This window comes from Phoxinus phoxinus (genome assembly GCF_949152265.1).
Source record: "Phoxinus phoxinus genome assembly, chromosome: 10".
NCBI lineage: Eukaryota > Metazoa > Chordata > Actinopteri > Cypriniformes > Leuciscidae > Phoxinus > Phoxinus phoxinus.
The window spans coordinates 31,380,629-31,400,048 of record NC_136885.1 but is presented as its reverse complement, the minus strand read 5'-3'; the positions used below and the strand labels follow the sequence as shown (position 1 = coordinate 31,400,048).

General features: G+C 36.5%; 1 protein-coding gene across 2 annotated transcripts; it reads right to left on the bottom strand.

Annotated features, from left to right (window-relative positions):
* Positions 1 to 277: 277 nt before the first annotated feature.
* Positions 278 to 17,790, bottom strand: paqr6 (progestin and adipoQ receptor family member VI). 2 transcript variants are annotated; one of them, XM_079626184.1, is made up of 8 exons: positions 17,385 to 17,790; positions 9,628 to 9,872; positions 8,655 to 8,782; positions 6,858 to 7,063; positions 4,339 to 4,465; positions 2,771 to 2,867; positions 2,497 to 2,641; positions 278 to 2,381 (listed from the first exon to the last, which is right to left on the bottom strand). In XM_079626184.1, the coding sequence occupies exons 2-8, from the start codon at positions 9,676 to 9,678 to the stop codon at positions 2,122 to 2,124; spliced, it is 1,014 nt and encodes a 337-aa protein (XP_079482310.1). In that variant the 5' UTR covers positions 9,679 to 9,872; positions 17,385 to 17,790; the 3' UTR covers positions 278 to 2,121. The 2 variants fall into 2 exon arrangements, with proteins under 2 accessions (XP_079482310.1, XP_079482311.1); XM_079626185.1 differs by having other exon boundaries at positions 6,858 to 7,085; positions 17,385 to 17,710.
* Between the last annotated feature and the right edge of the window lie 1,630 nt (positions 17,791 to 19,420).

Below are 19,420 nucleotides of genomic sequence, written 5' to 3'. Positions count from 1 at the left end.
AAAAATTGTTTAAAATTTCTTAATATTGTACTTTAAATTATAGAGAGTATTGGAAGGCAGAGATACCTGTACTAAAATCTCTAAAGTGAATTGAGGGTCGTTCATTACGGGACTGATGATTCACAAATCCTCATTATACTGCAAACAAACACTATAAAAAATATCTGTTACACAACATAACTAGAAGAATAGAATTGGCTCCTACAGTTTTGTGGTAAGCCAATAATGCTATTTGCGTAATCACTCTGTATTCAATGATATCTCTGGACAAACACTGTAGTGAACAATGGGTCAGTTTTATTCTAAGCACTTTCATATTTTTCACATTTGTTACAAAAATATTTCAAAAATGACAATGGAAAATAAAAGGCATTGCAATAATGATCGCATATTTTAATTCTCAGATTTAAAGGGAAGCATTATAGTAAAAAAAAACAAAAAACAGAAAAACATTTCTGGAACATTTAAACATTTTTTAAATTACTATTTCTAATTTTAATTTCCTTGGCAATTTTAAATGCTACATTGTAACATTAAATGGATCTTTAAAAGCACAGTTTCAAAAACTGCCATACATTCATTTAGGCCATCAAACACAGGGATTGGGATGCCAAAACCTTTTACGTTTCATTTAACTCTAGTGCACAAAATACTACTGTCACCAGTCACATTCACATCTAAACCTCTTATAGCAGAAGAACAGACTCCGGCAGGGCTGGAGCTGAAAACACACACACACACACACACAGTGAGCGAGAATTTCTGCTGTTGAACTACAAACAGGCATTTGGAGAAATGCAGAACCTTTCCGCCACTAACCACTGAAACACCTACTTTTCCTTCAAACCAAGATCCCTTTCATAAACGACCATTAAATATGATTACCACCATGTGACCGACCTTAAGAGCTTGTTAGAAAAGGTTCCGGTAAACTATTGCCTTAATGCAGCATTAATTGCACTAAATTACAAGCCTACTGTTCGTACCTGTCCTGAACTGTTCCTCAGACAAAACAAGTGCAGTATTCTACTGAAGGACAAAAGGAGAGATAGAGGTTAACAGCTTGGGCAAACACAATGATTAGCTTTGATTTCTGGTTTAAGAATAAAACGTAACTAGTGTTGCATGAGCAAAGAAACTATTTTGAGTTGCGCACTACATTGCACCGGAATAAAAAAAGTGCACTGACAAAATGCAATTAAATATAAAACCAAAAGCCTTGTGCTTCAATATAAAACACTCGGTATTGTATGCCATAAACCTGCAATGAACAAAACAATACCACAGAGACGTGACCTGATGCAGAGAAGGACACATAACTCAAAGTTGTTGAAACGACAGTGACGGACTCCAGTGCGGCCCCATATTCCCATGAGATGCAGTTTAGTAGGAGAATGATGCTTAGATGAGCTTAACAGCACACATTATCATTCAAGATATGAAAGTGTAAAAATGGAAATATTGTGTTTTTAGAAATATCTCTCATTAATTAATGTTACCGTACCTGTGAGATTATTCTAAGGCGTTCCAGTAAATCCAAATAATTCACCATTGATAATAAGGGATATTACAAATACAAGTATTTAAAGGGGCAAAATTTCACAGACACACCAGTAATTTTAAATCATAATTTTTGACCATTGTATATCTTGATATGCACACACATCATATAAAATTGGATTAATGCTGTTATTCATGATGATATTAATGCAAATATAAAATCCCTGATTAATGCTACTATCATTTTCCAGTTAAAGCTATGATAACATTATTATGTAATGATGCAAATGTTTATAAAACCCCTTAACTATATGTTAAAATATAACATGATCAACTTTAGCGTCATTCAACCCTCAACCTTTCAAGAATAAAAATCAAAGGCACACCGGTTAAATAAAACCGTGAAAGGTCGCGATTCTCATTAGGGTTTTCGGCTGAAATAATAAACCGCAAGTATAAAAGGAAACTAGAATATAATGATCTCGAATGGAATAAACGCTTAGCTTTTTAGTACAAAAGTATCAATGCTAGAGGCTTTTATATCAGTGAAAGTGCGCTAGTGAAATGTAGAGTAACATCGTCCAGAAGGTGCACAGTGAGGTGAGTGGTCAAGAAAGCTGGTTACTCCTGATGAGGGTGGGCGCCACAAGAGGCCGAAGTGCTTTGGTGAGGTGTTCGCGGTAAACCCACGCTAAAGATGCCGATGATGCCCAGGTTGAGGAGGACACCCAGTGCGAGAGCCCCCAAGGTACCTAGGAAGGAAGGTGAAGCCGAGTGGGACATCAGCCACTCTTTGCGAGACGACATGTCCGTCAACACTGCCTCCATCTGGAAATGGGTGCCCACGACCGCACATATGTGAAAGAGCTGGTGACTGTGACCTTGGAGGAGAGTGAGTGAAAAACTAGTCAAAAGAACCGTGTGACACTGGTGTGAACCTCTATAAGCATTAAAAACCAAACAAAGACAACCGTAAAACCGCTATAAATGAGGTACCGATGTAGTCGAAGCGTCCAGGGGCCAGTCTCTCGGGCAGGTGAGATGCAAACAGGAAGCATGTGAGAAAGGCAAAGAACAGATGGTAAGAGTGGCTGGCCAGAGCTTCACTGGGACCACAGCTCCCCCAACAGCACGACAGCAGCTATAGACACACATGGAGAGAGACACATTGCCATCCATAAAAAGAGCATCTATATCTGGTGTTACGCAGGCATGATTTGCTTAAGTACGTGTCTAATTTACATGTGCAATCAAGTGTGACCATACTTACTCGGTAAAACAGTGGCACACTATCAAAGAGGAAGGGGACAACAAAAGCGGCCGTTCTCAAGATTTTACTTATGTGTGGGAACTGCAACTCTACAAACCTGTTACAAAAGACAGAGGAAAATGCACCCTCACTTAAAATGTGCTTATTATAGATGATATATGTTCTTAGTTAAATGCTTTTTAGTTTTAAAGTAGCCATGTGATGAAAATCAAGCTGTTTATATGTGTATGTGGTGTTTTTAATATGCTTTAAGACAAACCATGTGCAAATTCAGAAGTCAACACTATTGCAGAGTATTTTCTCTTTAAAACTGCGGTAAACCAAAGACAACGAGTGGTGTAAGTGAGTGGAGGCGGGGCTAATCTGCATATTCATAGAACCGCGTATACTAAAAGAAGGACAGGTGTAGAGTTATATTTAAGCTATTTAAGGCATGAAGATTTTTTTCTAGAAAAAAAAACGTTTAAATGTGTCATTTTGGTGATCAAAGATGATACATTATTGACTAGAGATAAAATGATTGACTACAGGGGGACTTTAAATATTTTTTTGTATAAATATCAAATATTTTAAATATAATATAGTATATAAGTGCTGTCAAATCGAGTAATCATGATTAATTGCATCTAATATATATATATATATAGATGTTAGATGTATAGATGTTAGATGCAATTAATAATGATTAATAAATTTGACAGCACTAAATATAATGTAATATTAAACAAGAATAGGCCTATTTACCCAGGTAATTTTTATTTTATGAAGAGGATGTGAATGGTCCTTGATCATGCAAAAGTTTCCACCACAATGCAAGGTTATTGTGGGCGGTTGTCAGGGTGTTTTATATGGTTGCTAGGGTGTTGCTGATGGTTAATGGGTGTTGGTATGTGGTTGATTAATGGTGCAATCCAAAACAAGCCCAACCTGTCTCTAGATATTTAAAAAAATATATCAAAGAAAATTGGCATATGCGATCTTTGATGTTATGTTTGAGCCTTTGAATTTCAATGACTTTGAACAAATTTTATTGGATGTATGGATACGTTCAAAATTGTATTTTATCATACTGCATACTACTGTGTTCTTGTAGATTAAACATTTATATCATAGTTAAATGCTTTTTAGTTTTAAATAAATAGATATAAATTACTTTTCTGTAAATATGGCTCCCTTTCATCATCCTCCAAACATAAATCATACATTCGCTCATTTAGAAAAATAAATCGCACACCTCTTCTCAAAAACCAGCACGATTTGAGGTATCAGAGCGGGACAAAGTTTAATATTATATATGAGAGATAGTGGTGCTTAACTGAGCGAAACTAATTAATTCAGTGAATTCAACAACCATTTAAGTTCTTCTGTAAATCATTTATTAAAATGACTGAACGCTTTTGTGAAATCAGGAACAAGGTCGGAACAAACAAAGGTCTGTGTGTGAGAAGGACTTAAGCTACATAATAAACTCCCTATTATTCTGAGTCTGGCTACAATGACATCTGCATTAGCCTCTGTAATCGCAGACTTAGTAAATGAGTCTTAATGCCCCTCAAAACCACTCTCACCTGGAGTAGCAGGACATGCTGGTACAAAAGAGCGAGTTGCAGACGGCAATGGTCACGAAATGCTGGTGAAGCCAACTGTTGACCCAGGAGTCGGGCATCGCGTAGGAGGCGTATGTGATGGCGCAACCTGTAAAAGAGTATAGCGTACTTAAAACACAGACACAGTATTTCTATTTAACAAAAAAGACATTAATTAGAAGATTATGATTCTGAGATTTCAGCTTTAAGAACAGAACTCTTGGTTAGTTAACTATGAATCTAGTATACATAAAGAAGATTTGTTAACAGATTGACATCTAAACAAAGAAGCTATACATATAACATTTCTGTATTTGGAGGCAACATTTTTTCAATGTTATTGTTATTTAACAAAATGTCAAACAAAAGTGGCATTTGCAATCAAATGATTTAATTTGACATTTTTGCAAACTGATTTTTTGTGCATGTATGGATATGTTTGAAATAGCATTAACCAAAGTACTTCAGTTATTTCTGAAGTATGAAGTAGGCATACTACGCATAGTATGTGCATTTTTCCCATATTTACCTGGATAAATTGCCTATTAAAAATCTTAATGTAAATGAACCGTTATTTCCAAGAAAGCACTGTGATGAGGTTATGTGACAACGACGTAGCATCCTACCGTTTAAAAAGTTTACGGTTGCATACTGTGTAATGTTTCACATACAGTTAGAAGTTAGAAAAATAGCATGTCATATACTTGGCTATTGTGATATGTGAACATATACAGCTACTCTGCTTTTCTCAAAGGCGGTAAAAGAGCTTTTTCACCGCCGCAACTGGAAAACATGACCAGAGGTGGATTCCACAAATGAAAGAATAATATTTTTATTAGACTATGGGACTTTACAATAAAGACTCACTGCTCTACACACAGGATATTGAACATCATTCAGTAAACATTATTGTGGCCGAAGTGAATGGAAATACTGCAGAAATATGTTTTTTTAAACATAGTTATATAGATTTCCACTTGAAAGAATAATCAATCTATTATCAAGAAAATGAGTCGTTAAATGTTTAAAAGGTGCATTTATAAATCACTCGCTCGATGTAAGGTAAGTGTTCCGAGCCTATTAAAACTGCGCTTATATTTGGCACTAGCTCTTCACACTTCTGAAGTGCCTCGGACGATTGTGTAGTTTCTCAGCCTTCTCTCTTTATCAATGCAGACTTTAAAGGTTTTCTCTTGAGCCAGAGCATTTGCTTTCTTTCCTTTGAAGTCATACAATAAAATGCCAGCAGTGTATTAGACGGCTCATTTCCTCCAAAGCCCATGCTTTCCATAACCTCACATCAACCCTCCAATTCCTTTCTACAGCTGGCTTTCGTGAAATTCTCCTATTTGACATCAGCTTTACATCAGAATTGTGTTTCTTTTTACTGGCCCAGTATAGGGATGTCTATATTCTGTCAAGGACAGCAGATGACAAGGAGCCATTCCGGCACATTTATCTCACAATGTCATGCATTTACATTTGTGAATTTAGCAGCAACTTACTAAGATATACATTTTATCAGTTCATGCATTCTCTGGAAAAAACCCTCAATGACCTTGATGCTGCTTGCACTATGCTCTATTGTTTGAGGTACAGGAATGCAGTGTTGTTATTGTTAACTAAAACTATTAAAAAAACATTTTTGGTCACTGAAATAAAGCTGAAATAAAATATTACATATACAAATTTACAAAACTTAAACAATAATTAGAAACATTGCCTTGACAACTAACTAAAATAAATAAGTTCAAACTATCTATCTATCTATCTATCTATCTATCTATCTATCTATCTATCTATCTATCTATCTATCTATCTATCTATCTATCTATCTATCTATCTATATACACACTTTATATTAGGGTACAATGCTCACTATTAACTAACTATTGACTATGACTTTTTCCTCAATAAACTCCTAATTACATTTTATTAATAGTAAGTAAGGTAGTTGTTAAGTTTAGGTATTGAGTAGGATTAAGGGATGTAGAATAAAGCATTAATATGTGCTTTATAAGTACTAATAAAAAGCCAAAATCCTAGTAATATGCATGCTAATAAGCAACTAGTTAATAGTGAGAATTGGACCCTAAACTAAAGTTTTACTGAATTTTCTCATGAATGTATTAAAAGAAGTACCATTGCACTACCTATTTTACTAGTTACCCGGACGATATAATGAGTGCTTTTGATTAAGAACTAATTTGTGAATTTGATAAGTTTGACAGGTTACCGGCATCAAATCTTTGCAAGATATTCAAGTGTTTTGTATGTAGGCCACTTTTTAAAAAATACAATTTGAAAAGTGTTAGTCAAAAGTCTGACTATGCATGACTAAATACAGTCTTATTTGCTCACCAATGATGTTTAAATAGAAAATAGTTGGCAGGTAAGGCCACTATGTTATGATGATAATGTGTCTATGTCTATCTACCGGCCAATTACTAACAGCTTACAAAACATACAGGACAGAATCACAGAGGAGAACTGGAGCGTACCGAGACTGTACAGGCTGAGCGCTCCGTAGTCGAAGAAGTAGCAGACGTGCCGGGCCTTGGTGGACATGGTGCTGAAGGTGTGAGCGCAGCTGGAGGTGAAGGGGTACAGGCAGATCAGAAGCATGTAGACGAGCATCGGCCAGGAGTAGCTGTCCGTCAGGAAGTCCAGCGTGGAGCACAGCATGCTGAACCGCCACAGGAAGTACCTATAATAGCACAGCACAGGTCCTACACGGGGCATTTATGTCTTGTGTGAGGAAAGTAGAGCAGATAAGCTGGTTATTAAAGGGGTCATGACAGGGGTCAGAAATCAAATTCGACCAAAACGCATCTTACTACCAGGTGTAAACAGGGCCTTACTTAATCAAGCTCCAAAAACAGCTTGTTTGGATACTGGGGGACTTGGGACGTCACACGGGCAAATGCATTTGCATAAGACTTCCTCCAGAGCAAGACATCGACAAATAGTTTTACATCATCGCATCACAGGCCCCGCCCACTGGTGTTCAGTCGCTTAAAGGCTGACACTGCTATATTCACTGACGCTGTCGGTGTGTTTTATGTTTGTTCAGAGAATTTGACTGCAGATTGTTTTGCAAACGATGCACAGTGTAATAAAGAGTTTGCAAAGAAAGTTTTGTTGACAGATGAAGCAGTCAGCTGTACTGGATCTCAGTCATCGCTTTGACATTTGCATGTGCAACAAAAATGTTATTAACATTATCAGTGAACCTCTAGGAATATCTTAAAAATAATGTCATGACCCCTTTAGACCTTTTCCTGTACTATTTTGTCTTCAACGTTCAGTGGGTGATATGATGATAGAGCGCATCCCAGTTTATCAGTCATCAGTTCACGACTTTGAATACGGCTCATACAATCAGAGATCAGATTCTGTACAGTCTGTCTATATATATACAGTTAGTAGTATCCAAAAGTGATGTCTGGAGGGCACATTTAATTTGTTATGACCCAACAAGTTCGATTAAACAATCAAAATATGAAAATAATAATATATATATTATATATATATATATATAATTTTAAATACAGAGGAAAAACAAAACACTAAACTTGGTCAAGATATTTATCTGACAAAAGTATTTTGGCAAAAAAGGCAATCTACAGTATAGGCTTTATTTTACTATGCCAAAAAATGCATGGAAAAAAATTATGTTCGCACAATTTGTCATGTTTTATTGCGTTATCACAAATAAAACAACTACACAAAATGCTTTTGTACATTTTCCGTAAATTTTTAATAATACTTTTTTTATATGAAAAATGTAAAAATAAATACATTTTGTATTTACTATACTTTTTTTAATCAAGGTTTCCAGAAGAATATTAAGCATAAACAACTGATTTCAACATTGATAATAATAAGAAATGTTTCTTGAGCAGCAAATTAGCATATTAGAATGATTTCTGAAGGATCATGTGACACTGATGACTGGAAATATAACTACATAAATACTGTACATAGCTAATCATAAATATAATAATAACAATATGATATAACAACAGAGCCTGCTCTAATAACACTAATCAGATATATACAGTACCATATATTAAATTACTTGAAACAAGATTTAGGTCATACTGCCCACTCCTACAAATACATAATCCTTTTCAAGTAATGTGTTTAGTCCCTGTAAAATCTGATATTGCATTAAAGTGTCTGCTTATAAGCTAGATCATAATTGCATAATGTAGCAGCTGAAACAAAGCTTCAAAGCTGACAAACTACTAGCTCTGGCACTCAAAGGAGATTATATGTTTAACTGGGCTCTTTACCAGGTCGGCAGGAAGTGGGTCCAGATATTGACCGTCTCATTGGTCATTTGAAAACTGCTGAGAATGCAGTCGAGGGCTGAGCTGCTGGGATGGCGGTACCCAGACATGATGCCGTCCTCTCTAAACACCTGCAAAGATGCACACGGACGTCTAAAATACATGCAAACATCTAAAGAATCATGAAAAAGGCGTTCTTCTAAACATTTTGTGTTCCATAGAAGAAAGAAAGTCATACAAGTTTGGAATGACATTAGGGGGACGACATTTTAGGTGAACTTCTGCTTTAAAGTGCATTTATTACGCTATTTTAAAGGTTTCTCATTTAGTTTTGGAGTCTCCTACAATAGATTCACATGCATCCTGGGTAAAAAAAATGCTTTAATGTTCTCATGATTCAATTCAAGAGTCCTCGTCCTTTAAAAGTGCATGCAAAGAGGATTTCAGGATTCCCTTCCAGGGCTCAGCGACAACTCCAGTGTTTGAGTGCGGGTCAAAGTAGATGTTGTTTGGGGGCAGCCAATGAAGATCATAGGGTGGCATTATGCAAATGAACTACAAAAATATGTAGGTTTGTGCAGGAAGTAAGGAAGGCAGAATTGGTTCTATCTTTTGGGAGACAATAACTGATCTTTGAAACTTTGCAGAACTTTTACATTTAAAAAAACGGCTCTATTACACACATGAAAGGGAACAGAAAAAGCATAATAGGGCCACTTTAATATTCTGAATGCAAGTCATTCATCTGATGTAATCTTACAGAAACAGTGCTGTGCTGAACTCAACTTCTTTAAGAAAGATTAAAGCAGAACTGAAAACGGTGGCTTGCACCACTTAGTCCCACTTATTCGGCTTGTAACTTTTAAGTACATGCAGGATTTCCCAGGGATTTCCCATAAAGGGAGCATTTGAAACTACAATATCAAACTGTTTCAAACGCTCCCGTTGTACCTCAAACAGATAGTCCTGTCCTCACCTTTGGCACCTGGTGGATGTCAAAGAGCTGTGGCAGTCTGAGGGTCAGCATGTCTGCGGGCAGGCGCAGTGCTCCCCTCCCTCTCTGACAGGCCTGCTTCAGTCTCTCCCGTCCTCCTCGACACAGGACACACCACAGCGGACACTCCAGGCCCCGGGACGGGCCCCCTTCCCCAGCCTCCCACCTCACACACTGAGTCCAGCCCCAACCATGACCCTCACCAGCCCCCCGCCACGCAGGAAACACTGCAGAGAGAGAGACACACACATTATTTCACCCACATGCATTGAAAAGTAAGTTGGATTACTGCTGAAAACTCACTTAATAAGCTTTGAATTAATGGATTTGTTTCAGGAGGACTCAGATTTTACACTGTGTGTTTAGTACTTGATACCCAACGTCATGAAACATATTAATATTAACAATATCCAAAACATAAGGAAGAATGAAAAAGAATATATATAAATATTATTATTATTATTATTATCATTAAAAATACTTTTTACATAAGTAAAGATTCACAGATTCATGTAATGGATGGCATATTATATACTATTTTAAAAGTAAGTAGTGTGGAGTACAAAGAACACTGTTCAAAAGTTTAGGGTTTTTAAAAAGGAATTAATACTATTATAAAAAAAATAATACATTGAATTGATCAAAAGCGACAGTAAAACACATTTACAACAATGTTACAAATGAAAAAAAATTTTTTTAACAGTTTCCACAAAAATATCAAGCATTAATATTATTCAGTTTTGCCATCACAGAAATAAATTACATTTTAAAATGTGTTCATATAGAAAACATTTATTTTAAATTGTAATAATATTTCACAATATTACAGTATCAATGGTGAGGAATAAGAGTCTTCTTTCAAAAACAGTTTTTTTTTATCTTCCCGACCCCAAATTTTATGAACAAATGCGTATGCGAGTATGATCTTTCTGTATGCAAAGAATACCCAGAATGACCAAAATCATTTGCAGTATATATCTATAGTACACTGCTGGAATGCTGTATCCAAAGACTTTATATATAGAAAGACGGTGCACTCATACTACTATGAATGGGAGAAAGTGCAACGCGCAATATGGCGGAATAAGTCCCGCCTTCTAAATAAAAGAGCCAATCACCAATTGGTAAAGTCTTCGCATCACTGCAGCTGCTGTTAGAACAGTTCTTAGAAACAGTCAGTGTTCTGCGACACAAGGAAGGGGAAGTTATTTTGATTAAAGATTACGTGTGCACGGATAAATCATTATAAATAAATGCTGTAATATTCCATAAATTAAACAAGTTGTCAATTTTGATTTCATGGTGACTTTAAAATACTTATCACTGCTGTGCATACAGTTCCACATCTGCATTATATACTATCCAGTATGCAGTAAGTAAACAATAATATTCCATTTTATACGATTACAGAGTGACCTGTGAGGTAAAGCCATGTGTTTAAAGCTTTAACACTCAAATCAATCCCAGATATCTTGTCTTCACACACCCCAGTATGGGCCTCCAGTTTGAGTATTTCACCCAATAGCTGAGAACATAACTTGGCACACTGGTGATATTGCATGAAACATTTTTGCACAACTTTTGAGCAATACAACCATCTTCTTGGAAGCTGAAGTTCAACTCTTTAGCTCCAAGTACCTGCCTTTCTAAAGGGGTCCGTGCTTTGCATTGCACAGGGGCCAATCTTGCAAACTAGAACAGAATGTGCTTTGTGAGGGTCACAGAGTTTCCTGTTGACACGTGGAGCCGTATGAAAATGAGCACGCTTTCTGCACATAGACAAACGGCAGCCTAAACAAAGCAGATGGAAATGCTTGAGCAATGCCTCTACATTGGAGTCTTTCTGCTTGCAGATACTCTGTGGATTTGACTAAATGGGTTGTTATTAAGGTTGGGTGACATGGCTCTTTTTTTCCTCAGCTATTTATGATTCAATTATTTCTCAGCATTTATATAGGGTTATTTGCTTTGGATGGTTTAAAAGGGTGATATTGTTTCATTAGTGAACCATCAGGTTGACAGTGCAACCAATGCACTGTCATATATACAAATTCATACACACAAATATAAATAATAAAATTTGCCTATACTGTTCACCACGATCTTTTAATAAATTAAAAATCCATTAAAATGTCACTATGCACAATAAATTAAAAATGAGACTATCCATTAGCATTTTTGAGTGTTGGATCAGATTTTGAATTAATTATTTGAAGCGAACAATTTCAACTCGAAATCAATCAAACTAATATTGATACTAAATGGACCATTAAAAAGCACAAAATAGTATACCGTAATAAAATATTATTGTAATAAAATCAGCATTATGTCACAGTCATTGTTATTTTAACATATTTCATATACTATTTTAGTAATATGTATTGTGAAAAGCGCTATACAAATAAACTTGAATTGAATTGAATATTTATGAACACTTATTATTTAATTTTTAATAATTAATATTTTGATTTATTTATTTATTTATTTAAATGTAATGCTTTTATGCTTTTGTCATTTATATATATATATATATATATATATATATATATATATTAGATTTAATTTATTGTTCTTTCAGTTTTAGTCAAGTTAATCATTATTAATTTCTCATGTTTTTTAAAAGTTTTTCATCTTATATTTATATTTAATTTTCTTTCAGCTTTATTTTGATTAACAAAAATGATTTGTAATACTTTTAGTTAACAATACCAACACCGGTGCTTCTACAGTAGCCTATGGAAGAGGGCAGCACGAACATTCGGCTAAACGTGTCCTTTTGCACTTTACAGATAAACAAATGTCATATGGCTTTAGAGTGTCATGCGGGAGAATGAACGATGACAATCTTCATTTTTAGATGAACTACTCCTTTGAAAGCAGATTACTGAAACTGTCAGACGAACGGATTTGCATAAACTGATACAACGGCTAAACTCCTCCCGGTCAGATCGTGCAGGGCTGGACATCCATTCATGGAATATGCTGTCATTATTCCATGGGCCAGAGTTGATCTTACGGATTAACGGATTGTGGAATGTCTCATCCATCAGCTGTTTCTATGGAAGTCAAACATAATTCATCTGTCACTGGATATGAAGTTCTCCCCAATAATGCCCTCTGGGAAACCTGTTATTCAGAAACAAACAGCTCGCAAACATTTCTCATCCCAGTTGCCACTGCTCAGTTTGAACTGGATGTTTGTTTGTTTGTTTTTTGCATACAACATGTCTTGTTGATATATAGGTGGAGATGTTTAGATTGCACTCTGACTAACTAAATCCCATGACACACCATTTTGAGTCAAAACAAGAAGAGCAGATGAGCTCAGCTGAAGTGTGTGTGTGTGTGTGTGTGTGTGTCCACCAACTGTGACCAACGAAAGAGAGACAACCGTATTGTCGCAATTCATATCGACGTATTTCTGATAAAAATGGGATATTCAAAGAATGGGTGTTTTATCCATCAGGAACGGATTGGATTTTGAAAAGCAACATTACGTACAAGAATGAAGCCAGATGGTTGGAACGGAAGAGGGCTCAGAGTGGTGTAAGCAAAAGATCAAAGTATTTTATTCAAGCCCTTATGGTTCCAGAAGTTTTAGCGAATGCATAAATTAGCATAATATAGCGACACCTAGAGGTGAATGGATGTCATTGTACTTGCCTGAGTAGTGGGTGGACAGTGGGACCCACTCAAGACACGTTTGACTAATTTTTCACTAAATGAACACAAGGAAGAATGATATTTAGTCATTTCCAATGATATGCTCTAATAATATGCATAAAAATTGGGGTCGGATAGACTTGTTTAAAAAAAAAAAGTCTATTATGCTTAAAAAGGCTGCGTTTATTTGATCAAATTAGATTAAAACAGTGATATTGCATAAACTATTGTGTATTTTAAAATCTAATTTATTCCTGTGATCAAAGCTGAGTTTAAACACTTTTTCCATTTGGAATAACATGCACTGATAAATTGTTCATAAAAAGAACAGGAATGTACATTAAAAAGGTAAATATTGGCTCACGAACTACTGCATAATCCAATCCAGAACATATCAGACAAAGACAAATGTTTCAAGACCTTGATTTCTGGGCTCTTGTGTTTTTCTCGCTCCACATCTCACCCTCTACAGTAATTCTGGCATTCTTTCTCTGGCTCGTGATTGTGTCACAAGATCCGCCTCAATGGACGTCTTTATCACTGCGTGTTGACAATAGAGCGCCTATGCAGCCGTGTGCGTGTTCAGTCCGGCTCGCGTGTAACTGCAGCAACCGTACGGACACTATCTCAGGCGCTGAGCATTCCATTGTCATGTTAATACACGATCATGGGATGAAGCTGTCTGGCTACCACCTCCACACACAAGAATAACAATCATGCAAATCCCTATACTGGGAGAACTGGAATTTTCCACCAAGCCCGAACAACTTTTTAATCAGGTTTTAAAAGCTGGTGCAAATTTTAATTGGCATATATTTTCATAGAAAACATTTCTGTTAGCACACCCAAAACCTGATTTAAATTTTGCCTAAGGCTTTTTCCTGGAAACGAAAGCTTTTAGTGATACCAAGCAGCGCACTGGACCCAGACTGCACCTGACATACATTACATCTCTAGATTTCAGTAGATTTAACAAATTATTAGTGTTGTTTGCCATTGCTCATATTTAAAAGTAAGGATTTGAACAAACCCCAAACCCATTTTGTAAGTGATAGCCTACATACGATTTCTACCTGGCAGACTGTAACACAGGCAAAAGAAAATCCCATAGAATTACTTGGGGAAAAAATATGATTGAAAGCCACAAGACTGTACACTTAGCCTAATTGACAACGGCTTAAACAATATCACGTGCTTTGCTGCTATATTTCAGACTTTGGAGAGAAAGCAACTGAAAAAAAGTTCCTCCCGTCCTGAAAAATGCTGACTATGTGGTTTGTGTAGGCTAAGTCATCCTGAATGAACAGGAACAGTGAGAAGAAAAGGAAAATAAAAGTGAGCTCTTCAAAGGTCATAGGGTTCCCAACAAGAAGCAGAATATGGAACACATGTAATATTCAGTATAATTTGGGAACACTTATAAAAACCAAACTTTAAATGACAAGAAACTTCCATTTTTGTGGAAGTGAGCAGTCAAACTACCACTAAAAAGGAATTAAAGACCCTGTTACTATCATGTGGGTAAAACAAGATTTTTTTATGAAGCACATACACTGATGAGTAAAAACATTCTGACCAGTCACAGTCACAGGTGAAGCGAATATTGTTGATCATCTCTGAACAACGCCACATATTAATGTCTGGGTAGAATAGATGGCAAGCAAAAAATCAATTCTCGTAATCAACGTGTTGGATCCAGGAGAAATGGGCGATTTGGACAAGGGCCATATTGTTATGGCAAGACGACTGGGTCAGAGACTCTCTAAAACGGCAAGGCTTGTGGGTTGTATAGTGGTCTGAGGAGAGACAAACCACAAACCGACGACAGGGTGTTGGGCGCCCAAGACGAAGCCCTTCTGGTCCAAGCCAACAGAAGGTTTACTGTGGCATAAGTCACACAATTTTAATGATGGTTATGTGAGGATTGGAATGTGTCACAACACAGTGCATCACATTCTGCTGCGTATGGGGCTGTGTAGCCGCTGACCAATCAGAGTGTCTAAGATGACCCCTGTCCACCATTGAAAACGCCTACAATGGGCACGGAAGCTTTTGGAATTGGACCTTGGAAGTGGAAGAAGGTCACCTGGTCTAATGAGTCCTGTTTTCTTTAACATCACGTGGACGGCCATGTACATGTGCACCGTGATCCTGGGGAAGAGATGCACTGTTGGACGACGACAAGCCAGTGGAGGGAGTGTGATGCTCTGGCCAGTGTTCTGCTGGGAAACCCTGGGTTTGGCCATTCATGTGAACGTAAATGTGCCACCAACCTAAACATTGTTGCAGACCAGGTACACCCCTTCATGACAATAGTGTTCCCTGGAGGAAGTGCCTCCTTTAGCAGGATAAAGCACACTGCACACACTGTTCAGGAATGGTTTGAGGAACATGATGAAGAGCTCAAGGTGTTGCCCTGGCCTCTCAGTCTGTGCTGGACCAACAAGTTCAATCCTCCGCCATGTAACCTACAGGACTTGAAGGATCTGCTGCTAACGTCTTGGTGCCACACACACACACACACACACACCACAGGACACATTCAGCGCTCTTGTAGAGTCCATGCCAGGGCAGGTCAGCGCTGTTTTGGCAGCACGTGGAGGATCAACAGCACATAGCATATTTTTGGTCAAAATCATAAGATTAATTGGGATAGCCATAGTTTATACCAAATTAATCAAATTATTCCAAATGTGCATATAATTTTTTAGTATCTCCTTTTTGTTGTAATTTATACATACAAGTATAATTTGCACCTGAATTTCTTTTTGGAGTTGACGTCTTTATCTTGAGAGTTTTAAGGTAATATTCTTTGTAAAACAGCTTTGGAGCAGTATTTATTGAAATGGTTCATAAATGTAACGAATGGTGAGTTTCCAAGTCGCGATGAAACGGACGTTGCGAAAGATCATTACTTCCATAATGTGACGTACAAGTGTGACTCAAAAATCAAAAATAATTTTTGGCTCAAAAATCTAATTCAAGCTTTCAGATGAAAAACTAAACAAACAGATGGATGAATCATTCACAATAAGACCTAGAACATGCATTAACAAAACAGATGCTGACTTTAATACAAACTAAATATTTTCCAGATAATGTTTTAGTATTTTCCTTTGTCTTTAGTACAATGACTATTTGTCAGTTATTTAATTTAGTCTTTATAATATAATATAATTTTTTTGTAAAATAGTATAAATGGAACTGCATACATAGCTGCACTTATTCTAGAAGGGGGTCTCTCACAAGGGGATCACCGTATTTTAAAATGCTGCATGCCATTATGGCCACTAATAAAGTTTTAGAAAGTTGGCAAACTAGGCTATATTTATTAGAATCCACACAATTGTATAAAGGTACAACAGAAGCACATACATGTAACTTTCTTCATATCTTCTGGTGGAAACATGGAACTCAGGAGGGCATCCAGCCCGAAAAGAGACCTAGACAGACTGATGTTGACATATACAGTAATGAGGGTTTGGAAGAGGCCCTAGGCTATTACTTACAGAAGCATGTTCACGTGGACTAGCCTAATGTACTGGATAGACTATGTTCCATATGTGTTCGAGGAAAAGACAGGCAGTTCTGCAAAAGCAACCATGGTCTCCCATTATATCCACGCTATACTCTCTCTCTTTCACTCTCACCCATGGGGAGGTGATCATGGTCAACTCAACACTTCCACAATTCACAAAATGCCAAACTCATTTCCTCAACTTTTAGAAACCCAAACTTTTACTGTAACTTTTTGATGATCAACTCTTCACAACTTGAACTTGAACATTCAAACTTCAGTCCTCCACTATGCTGTTGAGCTACATTACACTTCTACTTTTTCCTCGCCAACTTCGCAAGAATGACATATTTGTGGAGTGTTTGTGTGAGATTTAAGGTTGTTTTGAAATTCACTGCCACTGTAAGTGCGAACATGACATGTTGACAAAGTATTTTCTTTACATTCCTTTCTTTCGAAGAACAATTTTTTGTTGTTGTTGCGCGGCAACAAATCTGACATTATGGATTAAAATACCAACATAACGCTCAATGTGCAAGAGAAAATGTAAAGTTCAAACCTTTGAGCTTGATCTGGTCTATGAGATCATTTGCGCGTGCCAGTTGGAGATGTGAGGTCGCCAGTTTGGGATCCGAAAAAGTTACAGTTAATGGGAAAAACAAGCGCGAAATAACTACACATCCATGGCTGAACTAGATTCTAACGTTAGTGGACATCCCCGAGAATCATTCGGGCTTTGTGTGTCCTTCACATTCCTAGGGAAAGGAACACAAACAGCAGTAGAAATCCCACCCTCCGTGCACGAGCATTCTCTCATTGGATGGAGACATGAAAGCAGCCCAGTGTTCGAGATCAGGAGACCAGCGAGAACAAAACACGAAAACCCGTTCAACTACTTTAAAAGTATAAAACTATCCTACAAAAAGGAGAGGAAATGCATTTACTATACGTCACTTCGAGGCGCCATTGACAATATTGCAATATGGCCTTAAAGTGCTTCATTGATTCTATACATTTCTATATTATAATGAAAATATTGAAAAAAATTATTAGGCTATAATAACATCTAAACAATTTTATTTTGGGTATCTCTCTCTATTGGGTGACATTCTTCTGCTAAAAGTCCCTGTTTATTTATTTATTTATTTATACAGCTCTTAACAGGCATTTGACATAATATGATCATATTTTCAGTTATTCTCTAGACATTAATACATATATTTTTTTAAACGGTCATGTATCGCCACCTACTGGTGAAGATTTATAAGAATGATTGGCTCCGTCGAAATCGCATAGCCTACATAGCAAGGCCGTAACCATGTCTTGAACATTGCATTTACACTGCAATTAATTGCATAAATAATGTTATATTGTTGCTTTAAATATAATTTATTGAATATAGAAATATGTAATGATGGAAACAATGAAATTATAAGTTTAACTAAAACTAAAATAGCCAGTAGGTGGCGGTTTAATCAATCGTTCATTCTGCCGATTCGTGATTCATGTTCGGTTCACTTAGTTTTGTTATAGCCACGATATATAATAATTCATGGCAATGTGATAAGCTTATGGTCACGAGATCATTGTAGGACGTAAGATGGCAGACAGTTTAAAAATTACATTTTTAGGCTGGTCTGCCTCAGCGCTTGTCAAGATCAAAACATTGAACATTGATGATTTGAACAGCACGGTTTAGTTTTCAGCTGTGGTATCATTTCCCCATCCTCCATTCCACTGAAACCCCAGGGTACATTTGGTCATTGCACCGGACTGCAAATAATTCTTCCCTTTAAGTGGGGCAGAGCCCGGCCTTTCTGTGACAGTGTGGCACTGGTTTTTTTGCCAGAGAACTGGCCATAATGCCACAATGAGACCTCGGCAGAGGGCCCAGCGCATGAGGGCATGAGACGCTGGAAATAATTGAACGGAGACCTACTTAGACCAAATAGATACTAAAAGACAGACCCTGTAAGAAAGAAAAAGGGAAATGGAACAGGTTAGCATGTTTGCTGCTTGCCATGAATATAGAAATCCCTTGATTTTATTATATAGCATCCCATTACATTTTTAAAGCATTAGATGCACAAATTGTTTTTTCTATAGTGAGAACTGAAAATGTATCAATAACTATGAACGTTTTGTCTCAAACTATAGATAGCCCTTACTTATGACTAATTAATTAGGATTAATTTAATTAAACCTGCAAACATATTACAAATTCTAGCAGTTTTTTAAATATTATTTTCTTTTTTACTTAACATTTATTGCTAGAAAATAATTCAAATAAAATAAATACAAAATATAATTCCTATAATACACAACGATTCAAAAGTTTGTGATCAGTAAGATATTTTAATTACGTTTTAAGTGACAAAAACAATTATGGTATGCATTTCTATTTCAAAGAAATGCTGTTCTTTTGAACGTTCGTTTTTTTTTAAGAATACAAAATAATTCTCTAATTTTCCAGCAAAATATCAAAATACTCTTAGTAAAATTGATAATAAAAAGGGTTCTTCAGCAGCAAATCAGAATGATTTCTGAAGGATCATGTGACTGAAGAGTAATGGTGCTGCAAATTCAGGTTTGAAT